This window comes from Crotalus tigris, unplaced genomic scaffold (genome assembly GCF_016545835.1).
Source record: "Crotalus tigris isolate CLP2741 ecotype Arizona unplaced genomic scaffold, ASM1654583v1 scf7180000017947.1575755, whole genome shotgun sequence".
NCBI lineage: Eukaryota > Metazoa > Chordata > Lepidosauria > Squamata > Viperidae > Crotalus > Crotalus tigris.
In genome coordinates this window covers 1,404,912-1,424,387 of record NW_024096739.1, presented here as the reverse complement: position 1 = coordinate 1,424,387, position 19,476 = coordinate 1,404,912, and the positions used below count along the sequence as shown (strand labels likewise).

The following is a 19,476-nucleotide window of genomic DNA, read 5'->3' as shown; positions in this document are numbered from 1 at the left end:
TTTTAAAAATCAGTGCCTCAAAAGCTGGGGAAAAAGAAGCCCCTGAAAGGCAGCCAGAGCCTGCATTTAACCCCTTTTTTCTAAAAGATATTTTTTTCTAAAAGGTATTTATGTCTAGGTGGTTTTAAAAGCATTTCCTCGAATGCAGGGGGAAAAACAAACAAACACAGCCCCTTTTAAAACCCACAGCTGGTTTTTACCTTTGTAAAAAATCTAAACACACATATTTTGCCATTTGTACCCCGAATAAAATTTATTCTGCCCGCCTTCCCACTATAGCAAAAGACAAGGAATATTAACAGGAATTAAAATGCTCACAAGAGGCAAGCAGCCAACCAGGCTCACAAGAGGCAAGCAGCAAGCAGCCATGCCTGTCTGTCTGCTAGTAAAAAAAAAGAAGGGGTAGGCCTTGTTTGGGATGTGCCCGGGCATGTCATGCTCCCCGTGATCTGGGCATGCGCAATGCTCAAGGGCGTGTCATTGCAAGGGGGCAGGGGAGTTTGTGTGGGCAGGGACATGCCTGGGCATGTCATGCTCCCCATGATCTGGGCATGCGCAATGCTCAAGGGCGTGTCATAGCAAGGGGCAGGGGAGTTTGTGTGAGCAGGGACATGCCTGGGCATGTCATTCTCCCCGTGATCTGGGCATGCGCAATGCTCAAGGGCGTGTCATTGCAAGGGGCAGGTGAGTTTGTGTGGGCAGGCCTGAACAGCTAGCGATTTAGTCCCAGCAGTCTTTTGAAGATGGCAGCCTCTGATTCCAAAGGTGTTTTTACACCAACAGCAAAAGATAGCTTCGGACACTCTGATACAAGGCCCCAGCCAACAGAATGCAACAAAATCTGTTGCAGGGGTTATGATAAAGAAAATTTTTTATTCAGACCTGTGTTACATGGCTGTAGCATGGTGTGTTGTAACTTTAACGATGAGATGCAGAGTACTTACCGGACAGCCTGTGAAATGGTGAATGATACTACATTATCTCCCAGCAATGGTAAGTAAATATGTTTTTATTTATGATAATGTAAATGATGCTGGAGCGGATACACTGCTAACAGAATTTGCTTTATATTTTGCAGACTCTGAATTAGTAATACCTAGACAGCAAACACTTCAAGACACCCCGCTTTTAGATTCCTGTGGTAATCGCCGTGGTCAGAAAGCTTCTGCAGATTTTTCTGATCTAGACTATAACAGGGATTATGAGTTATCCCAGAGACCACGCTATCTACCTTGTGAGTTAAAGAGCTGCAATTTGTGTAAAGACTGGTTTGCTTGTGACTACGGACGTGATTTATGGGGCACAGGCGGGCCAGAGTATTATAAAATAGCGTGTTATAGGCCTTTATCTTCTGATTCTGATAGTGGTGATGAGGGATATTTTTCTGATGGCGGTGCTGTGCGCCCTCTGAATTCTGTATAACCAATAAAAGACTGCGTTAATGTCAACACTTGAACATTTGTCAGTGGTCTTTCAGTATAACGATGCATGAAAAGGTTTTAAGTCGTATTTATTATACGCCGGGGTGTGTAGGGAGTTATGGAGGTGTGAATGCCCTTTTTCAGGAAGCTAGAAAACATGATAAAAACCTGACCATGAAACAAGTCAAGACGTGGTTGTCAGGGGAAGACGCTTATACGCTTCATAAGCCTGCAAGAATTAATTTTCCTAGAAATAAAACAGTAGTGTCTGGCTTAGATCATCAATGGCAGGCTGACCTCATAGATGTCTCCAAATTTTCTAAGGAGAATCATGGAAAAAAGTACATCTTAGCAGTTATCGATGTGTTATCTAAATATGCCTGGGCCTCCCCTTTATCTGATAAATCAGGGAGGGAAGTTACATCCGCCTTCCAGAATATCTTTCAAACAGGACGTGCACCCCGAAAATTACAGACAGATGCAGGTAAAGAGTTCTTGAATATTCCACTGAAGAAACTTTTAGCACGTTACGGCATTCATCATTTTGTCACTCATAGCGAAACTAAAGCAGCCGTTATAGAGAGGTTTAATAGAACCCTAAAAAACAAACTCTGGAGATACTTCACAGCTAGAAATACCCACCGGTATGTGGATATTTTAGCAGATACTGTTCAGGGGTACAATAGCGCTTACCATCGTAGCATCGGTACTTCTCCTAACACCGTAAATTTGTCTAACGAAAGGGGTGTGTGGATGAGACTTTATGGGGCAACTTTAAAAAGAAAAAGAAAGGAAAAATGTCTTAAGATGGGAGATCATGTCAGGGTATCCAGACTGAAGGGTAAGTTTGAAAAGGGCTATCAGCAAACCTATACGGATGAGATATTCATCGTCAAAGAACTGCAGACAAGGGGGGAAAGAGTGGTGTATAGATTAAATGATTACACATGTGACCCTGTAAAGGAGGTTTTTTACTTTGAGGAGCTCCAAAAGGTTCCTGCTGACCAACAGCGCATATACAGAATAGAGAAAATTATCCAAAAAAGAGGGCGGGGGAGGCACAGAGAATTTCTAGTCAAATGGACTGGATGGCCAGAGAAGTTCAACAGTTGGGTTAAGGAGACTGAAGTACAACATCTTTGATATGGCAGAGTTTTACATCACCCTTCCCAGCAATGCGTCAGCAGCAATTTTCCCCCAAAACAGAAATTCTAATTTCACTATACAATTAGCAAGATCGTTGGATCTTCCAGGGTCATGGGAAGTAGGGCTAGCAGAGATACAGTATCCGCATAGTTGGCACAAATTAACTTCTCCTGGATATTTTGAAATTGCTAATGAGAGAAAGAGATGGCATTTTTCTTTGAGAAGCGGATACTATAGTAGCATCCGACAACTGTTAGAAAATATGAACAAGCTTATATCAAGTGCCAAGGATGGCCCTAAGACAACCCTACAGTATGATGCAGTGGGTCGAAAAATTAGCCTTAAAGGTGATGAACCGCATACCATTCTAGTTAGCGGAGAACTTGGACATCTGTTAAGTACGTTCCCTGGATTCAACACCTTATATGTTTACACAGACATTGTAGAGCTCCAGATAGTGGGTGACTACTATGTGCCATTACTGCGCTGTGTGCCTGTGCAAGGGCAAGACAACGATTTCATCACAATAACCTATGACCGTCCACATTATGTACCGGTCAGCAAACATCACATCGATACCGTTACTATAGAAATCAAAACCGACCAGGACAAAAACGTGCGTTTTTATAACGGGAAGGTGATTGTCAAGCTTCATTTTAGGCCTCGGAAAAGTGAAGGATGGTTGTAATCAAGGAGCACGGAAACCCTCAAGACTATGTGGCTTACTACAGGGCACAAGCCGGTGGAGGCCTTCCAGGCTTCCGAGGAGCCCCCATTATGTACGGGACAGGGTTAGGGGGTCTGTTCCGTGGGCTTTTTCGAAAAGCAATGCCTTTTTTGAGGCGTGGATTAGAAATCATTAAGCCGCATGTGAAATCTGCTGCCAAAAACATTGTCAGAGATGTTGCGGGGAATCTTGTATCCCAAGTTGTTGAAAGGGGGCAGGATGGATCAGGGTTGTTCATAGGCAGGAAGAATTATGCATCGGGCCCGCCTATTCCGTTTAAAAAGAGAAGACTTGTGAAAAAGGCCCGTCATACCAAGAAGAGACGTGTGCAGAAGAGGAAGCTCTGTGACAAGGAAGACATATTCTAATACAATATGTCATTTATTCATTCTGCTTCAGAGGAATGTGTTAAATCAGAACTGGATCTTTTTCAACTGGCGCCTACACAGACCAGTATTGAAAACAGTACCTATGTCGAGATCCCTCCTTTATCAGCGCTAACACCCAACGCTCCCCTGGAATTTTTTATCACGGGGCATGGTGAGCATTACACGGATTTAAACAACACCCTGCTGTATGTGAGTTGCAAGATTGTAAAGGCGGATGGGACGGATATTGATGATGGGGCAAGGGTGGGCCTGACCAACTACCCTATAGCATCACTATTTAACCAGCTGGATGTTACTTTGGGAGATCGGCTCATTACACAGAGCCATCATTGCTATTCTTATCGGGCCATGATTGAACTGATTCTGAACTTTGGTAGTGATGCACTGGGTTCCCAATTTACAGCTGGGGGTTTTTACAAAGATGACTCAGAACTCATGGAGAGTACTCTACTGACAGCTGCTGGGAACTCCGGTTTCAAAGCGAGAGCAAGACACACGGCCGGTAGTCGTAAATGGGATTTGCTAGGACCACTGCATAGCGATCTGTTTTTTCAAGATAGACTGCTGATTAATGGCGTTGATGTGAAAGTCAAACTCACAAGAAGCAGAAATGAATTTTGTGTGATGAAGGATGGCAATGAGAATTATAAAGTGCAACTCCTGGCAGCTTCTCTCTTTGTAAAACGTGTAAAAATAGCCCCGGGAGTGCGCCTTGGCCATGCAGAAGCTTTGCTCACCTCCAATGCCAAATACCCCATTGATCGAGTGGGGATGAAGGTTTACAGCATTCCTGCAGGGAGCCTTGTGTGTAATCAGGAAAATCTATTTCTGGGGCAGCTACCTAAACAATTAGTTATTGGGTTTGTGGACAATGCATCTTTTAGTGGGGATTATGAAAGAAACCCGTTCAATTTTCAACACTGCAATGTCAATTTTTGCGCCCTGTATTGTGATGGCGAGCAGATCCCCGCAAAGCCTCTTCAGCCTGATTATGAACACGGTCTTTTTGTGAGAGAGTACATGCAGATGGTGCAAGCCACAGGCAAAGGCATGAAAGACAGGCCACTGATAATCAGCCGGGAAGAGTTTAACCGAGGGTATACCTTGTATTGTTTTGACTTGAGTCCTGATCAGGGATGCTCTGAGCACTATTCTTTGATCAAGAATGGTAACCTCAGAGCCGAAATTAGATTTGCACAACCCCTCCCCAACACCGTCAACATGATTCTCTATGCAATTTTTGAAAACCTTATTGAAATAAGTCACACAAGGAATGTGCTTTTTGATTATATGTGAGTATGGACACACTGCAGCTCCTCCAATTGTTCTCTGGAAATACTGCCTTTCTAGGGGTCTACCCTTGTGATCTGCTACCCCAGAGACATATCTCCAAAAGACCTTTTGGATTAATTGTAAATACTCACCCTCACACTCTGCCTGGTGAACACTGGCTGGCCCTCTACTTCCCATCTCCTGGATATGGTGAATTTTTTGATTCTTATGGAAGACCGCCGGATAGCCCTGATTTTCCTGGCTCTATAGTGATGTTTCTAGAGCAGCAAGCTGAGAAATACACATTTCACCGTCAACTGCAACACCCCAGCGCTGTGACCTGCGGGCAACACTGTGCGTTTTTTCTACTGAACCGGACTAAAGGAGTGGACTATGAAAATATTTTAAAGATGTACTCCAATGCAGATATTAAAAATGATCAAATGGTAAAGCTGTTTGTAAAAACTATAAAGGTGGGGAGGGGGCTTGGAACCTGTAACCGTCACCAATGCATGCAGACTTGCATGCCTTATTGTAAAATAAAGAAAAAGACTTAAACGTTTTTACTCGTTTCACTGTGTTTTTATTCATTTTACAAATTGAGCCAGTCACCAAACTTGAACCTACTTCTAGGATTTAATGTCCAAGGGCTAGAGGGGGTACCGGTAATCAGAGGCTTCTGAGTTCCAAAAGGGGGTGTCATAACAGAGACGGGGTTAGTAGCAGCTTCATCCTTAACAACCAGAGAATCTTTCAACTTTTCTATTTGCTCTTTAACAGTTGTAGACCCCAACACAGAGGTTGGAACATTCACCTCAGCCATAGCATTCATAAAGTCATCCCAGCCTTTAGGTTTCCGCTTCTCAGTAGGAGCTCGGTGTTGTGAGGCTCCTTTTACCAAGTCTAAAATATTAGTACCAGGAATAGGGACCCCTTTGTATAAAAAGGTACCACGATCATCCCAGGTTGAGACGTCCTGATGCTGCTTCATTTTGTTCAGTAAAAGTTCTGCATTTTTCCTGTAACGGGTGCTCATACCCCTTAGGATCTCATCCATCGCTGTGTCCTGCGGAGATGGCTGTAGCGACTGTTCTGGTAAAGTTGGAAGTGGTCGAGGCTCTTCCGGTGGATAAATGAGATTCAGTCTGTCCTTTTCAGATTCATTTTGCCTGGTCAGTCTTAGATACCTCTGCAGTGTAGAATTGTAGAGCTTAATCTTGTCATCCTCAGACAAATCAGCTCTCTGAAGAATGGTACGCATCTCATCATCCAACCGGTTAGTGGCTATAGCCCCCATAGTAGGGGGCCTACCCTGTAGTTGCTCCATCTGATGACGCGACACCAGGTACATTTTTTCGGCATGATCCATGGTTTATCCAGCTAACAGGCTAGTCAATAGCGGAATAGCTATCCCTAGTAAGGTCCCGATAAAACCGCCCGACTGAAGTATGATCTTCTTCTTCTTTTTGAGTGAGACCTTTCTATCACTCAACTTTTTAATGACCCCTTTCTTTCTCTTTAGAGACCGGAATTGTGAAGGTTTCAGAGGAAGGTTTCCTTTTAGGGTGTTCAGAGCTATTTCTGCTATTGCCCCCACCAGGTCATTGTTAGCATTGCATAAGATGGCTTTTCTCTGTCTTGGTCCAGCCTTTACTAAGATTTTTAAAAGCCCCCAATTTCTACGTACCCTCTCTGACATCTTAAATGAACTAGCGCTAGGGTAACTGAGCTACTGCTTTTTACACTTCTTTTTCATTGTGTAAACAGTAGGCCAATCAGGCGGGAAGAGGCCTGTTCTCAACCTGTAGGATTCTGGAGTGGTGGCTGCCAAATCTACCAAAAGGTACCCATGTGGTTTGCGAGTGGCATCTTGGAATACTTCTAAAAAATACTTTGTGTTAGTGGGATACATTTGTCTGGCCAGTGTGACAATTTGCATCTGATCACGGGGGCTGCTGAACAAAACCAAATATTTGGAATTCAGAGCTATTGTTCTCATTTTCTTACCTTGAAAGAACAGGTTTTGTAGTATGAGAATAATGCTAAGGTTTCTGTGATGGACGTACTGTGTAAAAGCCTTCTCTATTTGATCGCTGTCACCGGCCGATGCCATGAGATCATCTATCACAGCTAGAGTGATTTGTTTTGGCGGAAACAATCATCATCTTCAAAAGAAGACGGAAGCCCCTCCATAAACTTAATATAAGGAATTTTATTAAGCAGTTCTTTGTACAGAGGTTGCCAACAACTATAAAACCATACAATATTTTGAGGCATTTGAGACAACACAACATCACCATGTTCTAACATTTGTTTGATAAAAAAAGATTTGCCAGAATTGGACGGGCCGCTTATAATACAGGAGAAAGGGTGTACAAATTGTGCAATGTTTTCCGCCATCCTTAATAACCGTAAGGCAGCATACAGTAATCCTCACTCTTTAATAACCTTTTATTATACACTACTTTTAGAGTTTTTCGGAGGACCCGCGTTTCTAGGGTCCAATTTTTCTTAACCCTAACAATCCCCAACTGCTCTACCCCAATCTCCTTTTTTCTCTCTGCACCAGACACACAATAATCATCTACCAAATCTTTCAAGCTGTCAAAATTAACCTTGTTGCTATTACCACAGTTTAGCGTGATCCCCTTCACTTTTAGCACCGTTTCCCCGTTGGACAAAGCATAAGCATACGTTTTGGGACCAGCCGCAACAAACTCTGTTATCGTAGTGTTTGGTGGAATCTCACTTGTCAGCTGTCCTAAATAATCACCCAAAGGAGGTGTCCACGCCCCCTCTCTACTTACAAAAATGACTGAATCGGTGTCATGGTACAGGCACCTATCGCCCAGCCCATCCAGTAGTCTGTATAATTCCAGCCGGGCATAAGCAGTAGTAAAGCTGGCGATAAATACATTAGTGCATGTCGATTTGGTGGGGTGGTTCTTGGCTGTTTTCCATGTCACAACGGCTGTCTCTGTATCCACAAACTCACATGAGGAAACATCATAATAGGGCACAAAAAGGTATTTGAATAAATCCTCAGGGTTTGTCACCACGGATGTGGTCAGGTGATTGGTGCTCTGACCAAACTTGCCCCACAGCGAATTTAAAAACAGCTTGGCAATCTGTCTTTTAGCAGGATTTACTTCAATGTGGTCACGTCGTAAGCGGACACCTTCCATCTTTTCATAATCCTGAATATATTGCTCTTCATCCTGTTCTGTTTTGCACCAGTCAGGGTAACCACTGGCCTCCTGTTTCTGTCTGAGATGCGTGTTCATATAACCTGAAAATAGCTCATTTGATGTTCTTTCAAAATGCCAGATCTCATAGATTTCAACAATTCTGTAACCTTTTTCTAAAGCTACATTCAATTCAATGGTACACCATGTCCCAGTCAGAGCTCTTTCCTCATCACTGTGTTTACAGGGGGTGGTTTGCAGTTTTTCTGTGCAGGTTGCGCACAAACTAAACATTAATTTGCCCCCTGATTTGTGGGGTAGGATTGGGAAATAGAGATTCCTTGGTGGGTACACTTTGACTTTGGCCAACCCAAAATATTGCTTTATGTCCCCAAAGTTTTGGTAGATGATTTGCGGATGGCCAATTGGGTACTCCTTGGTCTTATTCACAAACGGGTACAAACTGGTGAAATCATAGTATAAGATTTGTTCACCGGGTTTTGGTTTGTAGTACAGGCATGTAGCATTTGTTCTACCACCAAAAAAAGCATCTCGAGGATTCAAAGGAGTTGGGAGCTTATTCTCAACTAGAAACTGCTTCAAAGAGGTGTCATCCTCCACCATGGCCCTCCATTCATGTTCCCAGATGCAGCGCACAGCATACCCCTGGCCCCTGAGGTACTCTTCTTTAATCTTAGTACGGTTGTGCAGGCCTCCATATGTTGAATCAAGTAATTTGTTGAAGTCTTTTTCAGAGTAGCAGACAGGGCACCCATGAAAAAAACACTCGTGAAATTCAAAAGCTGTGGGAGTTCCATTTATGACAGCAAAACCATCCAAAAAATATTTGCCTACTTGCTTTTCACCCCCCTTCAGAGCATGCTGGATATTGAGATTCTCAGTGTGCTCTATATGCAACAACCATTGAATCGCTGGAGCTGAATACCTTTTCTGTGTCTTGTGATAATTGTCCAAAGGAGCTAATGCAATGGTATAGCTCTTCAAATACATGAACCGGTACTGGGCCATACAGACAGATGCCAGTGTGATATGTTGGAAGGGGTCAATGCCTCGAATCGCTATCTCCTCAACAATATCCCCCCCGACCCCCCTGAAACACTCTCGCTCAGTCATTTCCATCACCTGTTCCCTAAATCGAATACAGGCCTCTCTTAATATATCTACATCTTGTCTGCAATAGTAAGCCAGAGCCTTCTTTAGTTTAAACACGGTACCTGTATTAGCAGAGTGCCATTTCATGAATTCTTCTCTCTCCCCGGGCATCATGGTTTCAGGGCTGTAATACTTGATTTCAGGGAGTGGCCCCACGTAGTCTTGATTGGCCATTGTATTGAACAAGTGGGGAAAATATCCTTTGCTGCCTTGAAACCCCATAGCTTTGGGTAATTTGCTTAATTTAAGGGGCAAAAATGAGAGGCTATCAATAAACCGGATCTTATAATCTGGCAGGGTGATACACAACAGTTTCCCCCCCTGACTTATAAGCCGAACCTTAACCTTTTCACGGATCAACTGCTTCAGTACTAGGTACCCGTCATAACCTTTGGAGTTGTGAGCGATAAAAGTACATCCTTTAAACTTATGATTTATAAAATTCTTTACAAACTGCTCCAGGCATCTAACACCATAACAATCCCACCTCACAACATCTTTATCATCCTCATCATTCAACATATCCCTGGCGCAGGCATAATTAGGTATATGGATGCCTGTCTCTTGACAGCATTCAAAATCATAAATGATGTATCTTTTGCCAATTTGCGGCTGGTCCAATGAATTTAGAAAGCATAAATGCCTTTCCAAGCCTTCAACCTTCTCAGAGCACTGTCCACACTTGGTTTCCTTGCACTTTTTGTGGGGGCTAAAGACGTAAGCCCCACACGTTTCACAATATTCTTTATTCTTACAGTCAACTTTTCCCTCCATAGCAAGCTGTGTGTGTCTTTCAAGACACACCTTAGACCGGCAAAACTCTTTGCACCTACAGCAGCGCACCTTCTCCTCCACCACCTGCTGGCATTCTTGGTTGAGACAGGCTCTGCAGATATATTGACAGCCATGACTAAATTTGTGGTGGTAGGGTGTGTGGCAGAATTTACAGAAATAGCGTTCACCCAGGAAGCCCTTGATATTTTTGATGCCATAATAATGCTTGTCGTGTAACAATATAAACACTATTTTTTCTTGCTGGGGGCTACCTGTGACAAAAAACCGCCAACCGTCCTGCATATAAAACAAGATCTTTATAGTGACCCTTAAAGCTTCTTCAAAGAGGTGTATCTGAGAAAAGTCAATTCTGTTTTCTGTGGAAACACCCAGTCTATTGTGAAGTTCCCTGGCCCTGGTAATAATTTCTTGATTTCTAACATCCCCGCCAATCAGCCAGAGCAAACAGCTAGCAAAACATAGAAATTCACCTCCCACATTGAAATCTACTAGGTGCTGTCTTTTTTTCTCCAGCACTCTGGTGAGCAGCACAGTGCTTAACTTCCTAAGACCTCCCCCCTCCTTGTTCTTCACGACAGTAACCACTAATTGCAAATTACCCCCCCACAGTATCTCGGCCTTACTTTGCAGCAGATTTTCAATACCGGTCAGAAAATCCTCAGCATTTAAATCATTGATATTCCTCCTGAGAGAAAAGAGAGGATGATTTAACCCCTCTGCATCCAGCCGGAGTTGAACAAAATCATTTGGACCTATGTCCCTAGCAACATTATTCAAAAGAGGCTGTATCACATTATGAACAGCCTCTATAGCATCTACAAAAGACCGGATTTGGTCAAGATTAATAAATCTATAGCGTTGATAATATTCCACAGCCCTGAAATTCCTGATAGGCTTCTCCCATTCCTGTACCATATCCAAATAAACATTGTTCATATTCTGAGAGTTTGCAGAGTTAGGGGCTTGTAGCTGTGGTGTAGAATGACATATCTCCCCTTCTGGTTGAGATGCTGGCATGGAATCACATTTATGACTGTCTGCTGGGGATGCGGGAAGTCCACCTCCATGCATTTTTGCTTTTTTGCAGGCCGGCTCTGGTTAAACAAACAAACAAAAGGCTATCACCAACATTCCTAATAATGTAATAACGCTCCCCTCCCTTTAGTTTCTAAAAAAATAATACTAATGATTTTGTAGTTGGATAAAATGCTAGATATTATACCTCCTAACAGCATTCGTGTTGTGTAGCTTGTGCATGGCTGGGCCTCTTGGGGCTCCTGGGGTAATGTAAGGTCTACATATGGCTGGTCATCCACCCATTCTGAAGGAAAAAAAAAGCCCCCAATGTTCAGAATTGTTGCAGAAATGTTTACCAGAATCTAAAATGTTATGAAAATATGAAAGACAAATACCTTCATACGCCCTCAAACATTCTGAGTCTGTCAATTGGTTCTCTACAGTAATAGCAACATCAGTGAATAACTGGTCATCCTCCCATTCTGAAGGAAAAGAGAAATCCTATGGTCAGATTTGTTGCAGAAATGTTTACCAGAATCTAAATGTGTGAAAGTATGAAAGACAAATACCTTCATAAGCCCTCAAGCATTCTGAGTCTGTCAATTCATTCTAGTGAAATAAAACAATCAATCAGTCAAACAAGCAAGCAGACAAGAATATTCTAAAACTCCATTTTGCATCTAAGTGTTTCAAAAATTAGCCATAAAACTACTTACAATAGTGGCTTCCATTCTGAAAAGGGTCTTCTTAGCAGATCAAATGGCTCCAGAGGTACAGATATGCCAGAAACCAGCAAATGTGACTAGACCAGTATGGACCCTGCTTTTGTATACGCTGGTGATGTCACAACTTAATCACATCAGAGGAGGTGTGTTTTTCACAACTTTTGCAAATCTGACCAGCCCCGCCTCATCAGGGAAACCGAATTGAATAATACCCCTAGAGTTTTGATTAAATTGTATTTAACATCTGCCAAAGTTAAACAGGGGTCAGCAAAAGAAAAACATAATACATATTTCATGTGATTTGTAAAGCCCATTTTATTATAAATTTCATAGCATTAAGAGATTCTTGTAATTAATTTCTGTTACATTTTGGCATATGAGCCTCTTCAGAGACAATGGCAATTCAGATTCAATCTTTGACATTAATGACAGTGGTTTACGGCTCTTTTCGATACGCTGTATGAATGTCTTGACCTCATCAAGGGAACCCTGGGTGAAATATAAGTTATTCATTTTGTCAGAAATACTGATGATGATCCAGAGAACATGAGGCATAGAAAGTGTAAAGCATAAGCTTTTAATATGTTCTGTTTCACTGGTACCATCCACGTGGTCTTCATCTGATTGTAGACAACCCATTAAGCAGTGGTATAATATTTTAATAATACACGCTTTCAGAATCTGAGGCATGCTGGCATTTTGAGACTCCGCCGTTTCTAAAGCAGGAAATAAGGTAGATTTAGGCTTGCTGTTTCAACCAATCAAAATACTGTTTTCTTAATTTTTATATATATATATTTACTTACCATTTGATGTTTTGCAGAATCTGCAATAACAAGGTTTTATAGGTTTGTTCTCTTCAATGAAACTGTATAACGCAGGTCCTTTTCTTATTCTTCGCCCACGCTTGGGTGGTTTGGGGGTCAAATTTACATCAAACAAATCTCCATCAGAGGCTGCCATCTTCAAAAGACTGCTGGGACTAAATCGCTAGCTGTTCAGGCCTGCCCACACAAACTCACCTGCCCCTTGCAATGACACGCCCTTGAGCATTGCGCATGCCCAGATCACGGGGAGAATGACATGCCCAGGCATGTCCCTGCTCACACAAACTCCCCTGCCCCTTGCTATGACACGCCCTTGAGCATTGCGCATGCCCAGATCACGGGGAGCATGACATGCCCAGGCATGTCCCTGCCCACACAAACTCCCCTGCCCCCTTGCAATGACACGCCCTTGAGCATTGCGCATGCCCAGATCACGGGGAGCATGACATGCCCGGGCACATCCCAAACAAGGCCTACCCCTTCTTTTTTTTTACTAGCAGACAGACAGGCATGGCTGCTTGCTGCTTGCCTCTTGTGAGCCTGGTTGGCTGCTTGCCTCTTGTGAGCATTTTAATTCCTGTTAATATTCCTTGTCTTTTGCTATAGTGGGAAGGCGGGCAGAATAAATTTTATTCGGGGTACAAATGGCAAAATATGTGTGTTTAGATTTTTTACAAAGGTAAAAACCAGCTGTGGGTTTTAAAAGGGGCTGTGTTTGTTTGTTTTTCCCCCTGCATTCGAGGAAATGCTTTTAAAACCACCTAGACATAAATACCTTTTAGAAAAAAATATCTTTTAGAAAAAAGGGGTTAAATGCAGGCTCTGGCTGCCTTTCAGGGGCTTCTTTTTCCCCAGCTTTTGAGGCACTGATTTTTAAAACTCCACAAAAATTAAAAGCATCGTTAGGCTAGAATGATTAGAAATAAAAAGCCTTTTTTATTTTTTATTTCACAGCTCCCCAAAGTAGGGCTTGTTTCCCAAAAACACAGGCCTCTGCTAATTATTCACTTAGCTCTTTTGGGTTTTGAATGTCCATAGAAATAGTCTAGGGTTAACAGCTCCCCAAAGTAGGGCTTGTTCCCCAAAAACACAGGCCTCTGCTAATTATTCACTTTACTTAGCTCTTTTTGGTTTTGAATGTCCATAGAATTAGTCTAGGGTTAACCTAATCATGTACCCAGAGGATTGACTGCCAATCTTGATGGGATTAGGCCAAAACGTCACATCCGGAGGGTGGGGGCTGAGCACGTCACTTCCTTTTAGGGCTGTGCCCTGTTGACGTAATCAGCACGTGGGTTTGTTTACTTTGATGACGTCACTGATCAAAAGTGCTGATAATTTTCATTAAAAAAAGGTATACACTACTTCTACTGTCCCCCCTCAAAAAAAATAATTGTCCATGACTGAAAAGGAATCCTTTTTAGAAAACTGACAGAGGAAGTATTGTTCAAAGCTACTTTTTTCCCATGTCTGAAATTTTTTCATACTTACTTTTTTAAATAAAGGGAAAACTAGTGACCCGAGCAGCTTTTGAATAGAAGAGGGACACCCAGCATGGGTCTTCTCTGCTTGGAGAATTTGTTCTTCTAGGAGAGAAACATGATGGCCAGCCATTTTCACAAATGCCTAAGAGGCAGAAACAGAGATTAAGTCATCAGAAGAATTGGTTTGATTTCTTAATTTTGAAAAGATTTTCCAAAGTTACTTTTCTTTTCAGCAACTGGAATATTTGTCTGTGTATGTGTGTGTGTGTGTGCGTGATCAATGGTCATACTGAAACTACGTTTGACATGCTAAATTGACGAAAGCAATATTGATCTCTCTTGTTTGCTGTTAGCAACTTTTAAAAAAAAGAATAATCCATGATGTAAACTATAGTTTGTGCTATTCTCATTTTCTCAAGGTAGTTATATCCTAAATATGGGTTTGTTTTTTTTTAAAAAGAGAGAAATCCATATTTATGAAGGACAGACTTTGCATCATTTCTCCTTGTTAACAACTAATAGCTTTCAGGTCTAAACAGATTCACTTAGTATACTAGATAAATATAACAGAGAAAGTTAGGAAAGTAATTTTTTTAAGTATTTTTTTATAAAATGCATCATTATTTCCTTCTCCCTGAAAACAAACTATAAAACCATAGTGAATAATTATATTCTTATGACCTTTGCAACATTCTCATGATCATGTGATCAAAATTAAGACACCTGGGAACTGATTCATTTATGACTGTTGCTATGTCCCAAGGTCATGTGAGCACTTTTTCCAACCTTTTGACAAGCAGTCAATGGGAAAGCCAGATTCACTTAACAACTGGGACACTAATTTATTAACTGAAGTGATTCACTTACCAACTGTGGCAAGAAAGATTGTAAAATGGGGCAAAACTCACTTAACAAATGTCTCACTTAACAACAGAAATTGTGGGCTCAGTTGTGGTCATAAGTCAAGAATTACCTGTATGGGAATTACAGTGACTGTCTAAGAGTAGAATAGAAACAAATACTATATTAGTACTTATGAGAAAAAGTTCAAGAGAAATTCATACATTGATGTGACTTAAACATATAGAAAGAATAAACAAGGACTTAATTATAAAACAAATATATGAAGAATGAATAACTGACTATGTGGGACACTGAGAAAGTCCAATTGAATTGAGCTAGGATCCTAAAAAAGGAAGATGTGAGAATATTAAAAGGCATAAGATAAGTAGTACAATATGGTGGAACCAAAAATGGTTTACAAGGGTAGAAATGTACAAAGAGATACAATAAGTACTGAAATTGGAGTTAGCCACATTTCCCTTTTTTCATCCATACATAATTTCTTTGTCTTCTTATTTCTCAATCCATGTCTGTGGGATGTTGTATAGTGTGGTGCACAGTGTTATTTATCCAAAATTGGTATGAATGGTATATGTTACATTATTTACATTTGTTTTTAGTGAATTCTAATTAAAAAAAATGATCCATCACTTTTTTTTACCAGTTTTTTGATAATGGTATAATGATTCTTAATGGTAAGAATCTTTTTAAATACTTCAATGGAACTATACCTGCTTGAAAGCCCAGATTTCTGGTCCAACCTTGCATAATGTAAGCAACACACCTCTAGTTTATCCACTTTTGTGTAGACATTGTTCATTTCTGAAACCTTGGCCTTAATAAGTGGAATCATCTCTTCCAAGAGAATGGATGTATCACTCCTAATCTGCATGAGAAAAAAAAGTATCAGAAAGCAATAAATAAAAAAACATATATAGTATACTGTAATAATACAAGTATATCATTGTATGTACTATATAGCAGGGGGTGGAAATGGGTGGAATGGGTGGAAACTAACCAAAGAGAGAAGCAGCCTAGAACTAAGGAGAAACTTCCTGACAGTTAGAACAATTAACCAATGGAACAACCTGCCTCCAGAAGCGGTGAATGCTCCAACACTGGAAGTTTTTAAGAAGAAACTGGACAGCCATTTGTCTGAAACGGTATAGGGATACCTGCCTGAGTAGCGGGTTGGACTTGATGACCTCCAAGGTCCCTTCCAACTTTACTATTATTATTATTATAGCGCCAAACATTGTCCTTTAGAAAATTCAGTATAGATGAACACATCAGTAGATTCCTTCCTAGGAATTATATGTTCTGTAGCTATCTTCAGTAATGCCACACTGACAGTGTGTTCTTTTACCAGCTACTAGGTCTACATACTATGTAAACAACAGAATGTTTCATATTTTAACTTAAGGTTGCAAGAATTATATACATTTCTCCACCCACAGCTGATTCCTAGCAGGCTTTCTTTACATCTGCTGATTCATTGGTGGTGTTCTGTTATTTTGTGTGCAACATGTTATGAGAAAAACAATTCTTTGATATCTGTTCTGGTTTTGTTATCCACCCTCTTCTGCCTATCACTAATTAGCTGACAATGCATCCTGCAACTATAAAACTGTAGGAAGTCTGGGGTGGGTCTGGCTCCCAGATTCTGGCTACATCTTCTTTCTGTCCTCTTCCTCTACACTCTGTTCTGTTGTTATCCTAGTTGAATAAAGCTAAAAAAAAAACCAGATTGAAATCACAAAGAATGTTCAGAAGCAATGGTTCTACTTTGGAGTTTTCTTTTTTTCTTATTTTTCAGGACAACACAGGTCAGCTTCCAGATCGCTCTGTTCTCTGGGACTGAGTGGTGAGAAGAGTTGTACCCATCATTTACTGTTTTGCTTTTCCAGACTTGCATTAAATTCAGCAATAGGCAGAGTTAGGATACCTACAGCATTGCCAGCTGAGCAATATAATGCTACAGTACAGTGTGCACAATTCTGAGAGACACTGACACAGCACAGGTGGCTCTAGTTCTTTAGAAGACAACAACAGAATAGCAGCAAACAAGGGTTGATAGGGACTCAGAGTAATAGGGCTAAAAGGAACTTTGGTGGTATTCTAATCCAACCCCCCTGCTCAAGTAGGAGACCCTACATCATTCCTGACAAATGACTGTGTATGGAAGGGTAGGATAGGGAAGAGTAGGGTAAGGTAGGGGAAGGGGAGTAAAGTAAAGTAAATAAAGTAAAGTAAAGTAAAGAAAAGATATTTATCTCCTGTAGAAGTATGAAGGGAAACCTTACAATACAGAAGAGCAGCCATTCTCCTCTGACGATAAAAACAAATAATTGGTGCAGGAAAGTAATGCCCTCTTTTTTGGGCAGAGAGCAGCAATATGTACAGACAACAAATAACAGTTGGTATGTTTTGGAAACATACTATCAGAAACTGTAAAGTAAAATCAGCACAACACAATTATTATTTGGGTACAGCAGAATCAATAGCAAAAGCTGATTGTTGTAAATGTGGTAAGCAAGATAAATGGAAGTTTTACCTTGATGTGTATAACTTTCTTCATGGCTGAACAAAGATTTGAAGGGGGCTGAAGATAAAAGTTCAAGAACTACTTCCTATCCACAGTGTACATCATCTTTCCGTAAAAGGTAAGGCATATTTCAGGTAAAGCCCAATCTTTGGTGACTTCATAGAGATGTCAATATTGAGTTTTGGTCAACAATATGGAAATGATTTGCCACTGTCTTCTCTCAGATGCTAAATCAATCCAGCGTACAGCCCTGGAAATTTTCATTCCACATTAACTATCAGCTATGCTTAGTTTTCCCTCTCCTAGATAAATCTTTATACACTTTGTAAGGAAAGAAATGTGTAGCAAATACTTTTCTTTTTTATGCACACCTTTGCTGAAATAGGACCTTTTTTAAAAAAAAAACACAGGTAAGTCCTTGTGGAAATCCCCTTGGGGCCACATTAAACTACATGCAACAGTTCCTTATGGAAAATTGCAATCTTTTCTTAGACCTATGCAAAAGAAAATGCAGCAGACAACAGATGGTTTCCAAACTCAATTCTTCTGTAATTCCTCTGCAAACCACCCAGAATCACTTAGGTGAAATGGGTGGTGCAAAAATGTAATAAATAATAAAAAGTAAACTACCACAATGCAGAGCTGTTGTGGGGAAAATAGGAAGCAAGAATAGTAGATATGCTTGCTTCCTTGAGTTGACCAAAAATTAAAAAAGGCAGGATAAATTAACAACAATTATAGTGATGTAATAACATTTGTTTGTTACATTGCTATTTTTTTTCTATATTGTAAACTTAGTGGCTTCTTCTGATACCTTCTACTTTCTTCCACCATTGGAATTGTTTGTAATTATGTTTATAACATTACATTTTGGAGTAGTTTCTCCATGAGCTTCTCCTGCCATTGAACTATACTTCTGTTTTGAATGTATTAACCCCGGCTTTTTTCAGGTTTGAGATATGATTTTGAATACATCAGCATTAATTGCTACCCTTGTCCAAAGCTCTCACTGGCTTTCCTTTGTCTACTAAGTTTTCTAATTAGGATCAAACGAAGAATTAGTTGATTCTCTTTTGCTGTAAGAGGTTAGATAAAAAGTGTTCTGGGAAATCTGAATATTTGAATCTATCAAAGTGATTTTTTTATTATTAACTAGTCAAAAAATCTCATTAGAACAAACTGTAACTTATTCAAAAAACTTACTACAAGCCAAGTCTCAAAGACATTGTTCCTGCAGAGAATACTCATCAGGAAATCACATTATTTTTGAGTTCTAAGTTTTTAGTACTTATTTTTCTTGCTGTATTTCACGCTCTTGTGTTTAACCATTATTATTGTAATATACTACAATATATCGAACTGCAGACTATAAAAATTTTAAAACCAATAAAAACACAATAAAAATAATTGCCTGTTCCTTGGATACAAGAGACAGCAAAGAAAACAATGACAACAAAGCTGCAAGGCGAGACACTAACAAAGATAATTCTACCATTATCTATGCAGAAATATGTGTCCTTGAAAGCAACAGAGATAATTCCCAGGAAAGTACCGTAATCTTAAATATTTTGTTGGTTGCAACTGGAGTAGAGAAATCTGAAATGCTAGAATCTGAATACCTATGAAAACAACCTATATATACTTAGGGAAGGTAGGTTTCCCTTTGACAATGCACTACATACTTGATAAATATGTTTTTTGGAAGGTGTTTTAAGCATTGTTTTCTAATGTGCATCATACTTATTATGAATTAGAATACAATGATTAAAAAGGCCCCACACAAATCATTGCAACGCAAAGCACTGATTAAAGAGGCTGCAAAGAACAACCAGATATGCTGTATTTGAACTGATATGAATAGGACTGTATCAATACCTTCATTTTAAATCACAATTGCAAACTACTGTAGTCAGTTTTCATGACACAA

At 40.4% G+C, this 19,476-nt stretch overlaps 1 protein-coding gene across 6 annotated transcripts in view; it reads right to left on the bottom strand.

Moving 5' to 3' along the window:
* BCAS4 (breast carcinoma amplified sequence 4) overlaps nt 1–19,476 on the bottom strand; it is a 73,782-nt gene that overhangs the window by 42,207 nt on the left and 12,099 nt on the right. For 4 of the 6 annotated variants that reach the window (XM_039345277.1, XM_039345273.1, XM_039345275.1 and 1 more), the window contains exons 3-4: nt 15,789–15,890; nt 14,169–14,303 (exon numbers count right to left, since the gene is read on the bottom strand). In XM_039345277.1, coding sequence (XP_039201211.1) covers nt 14,169–14,303; nt 15,789–15,890 — 237 coding nt within the window. Of the gene's footprint in view, nt 1–12,512; nt 12,567–14,168; nt 14,304–15,735; nt 15,891–19,476 lie in introns of those variants that run through there. The other 2 variants (XM_039345276.1, XM_039345278.1) reach the window with 2 other exon arrangements.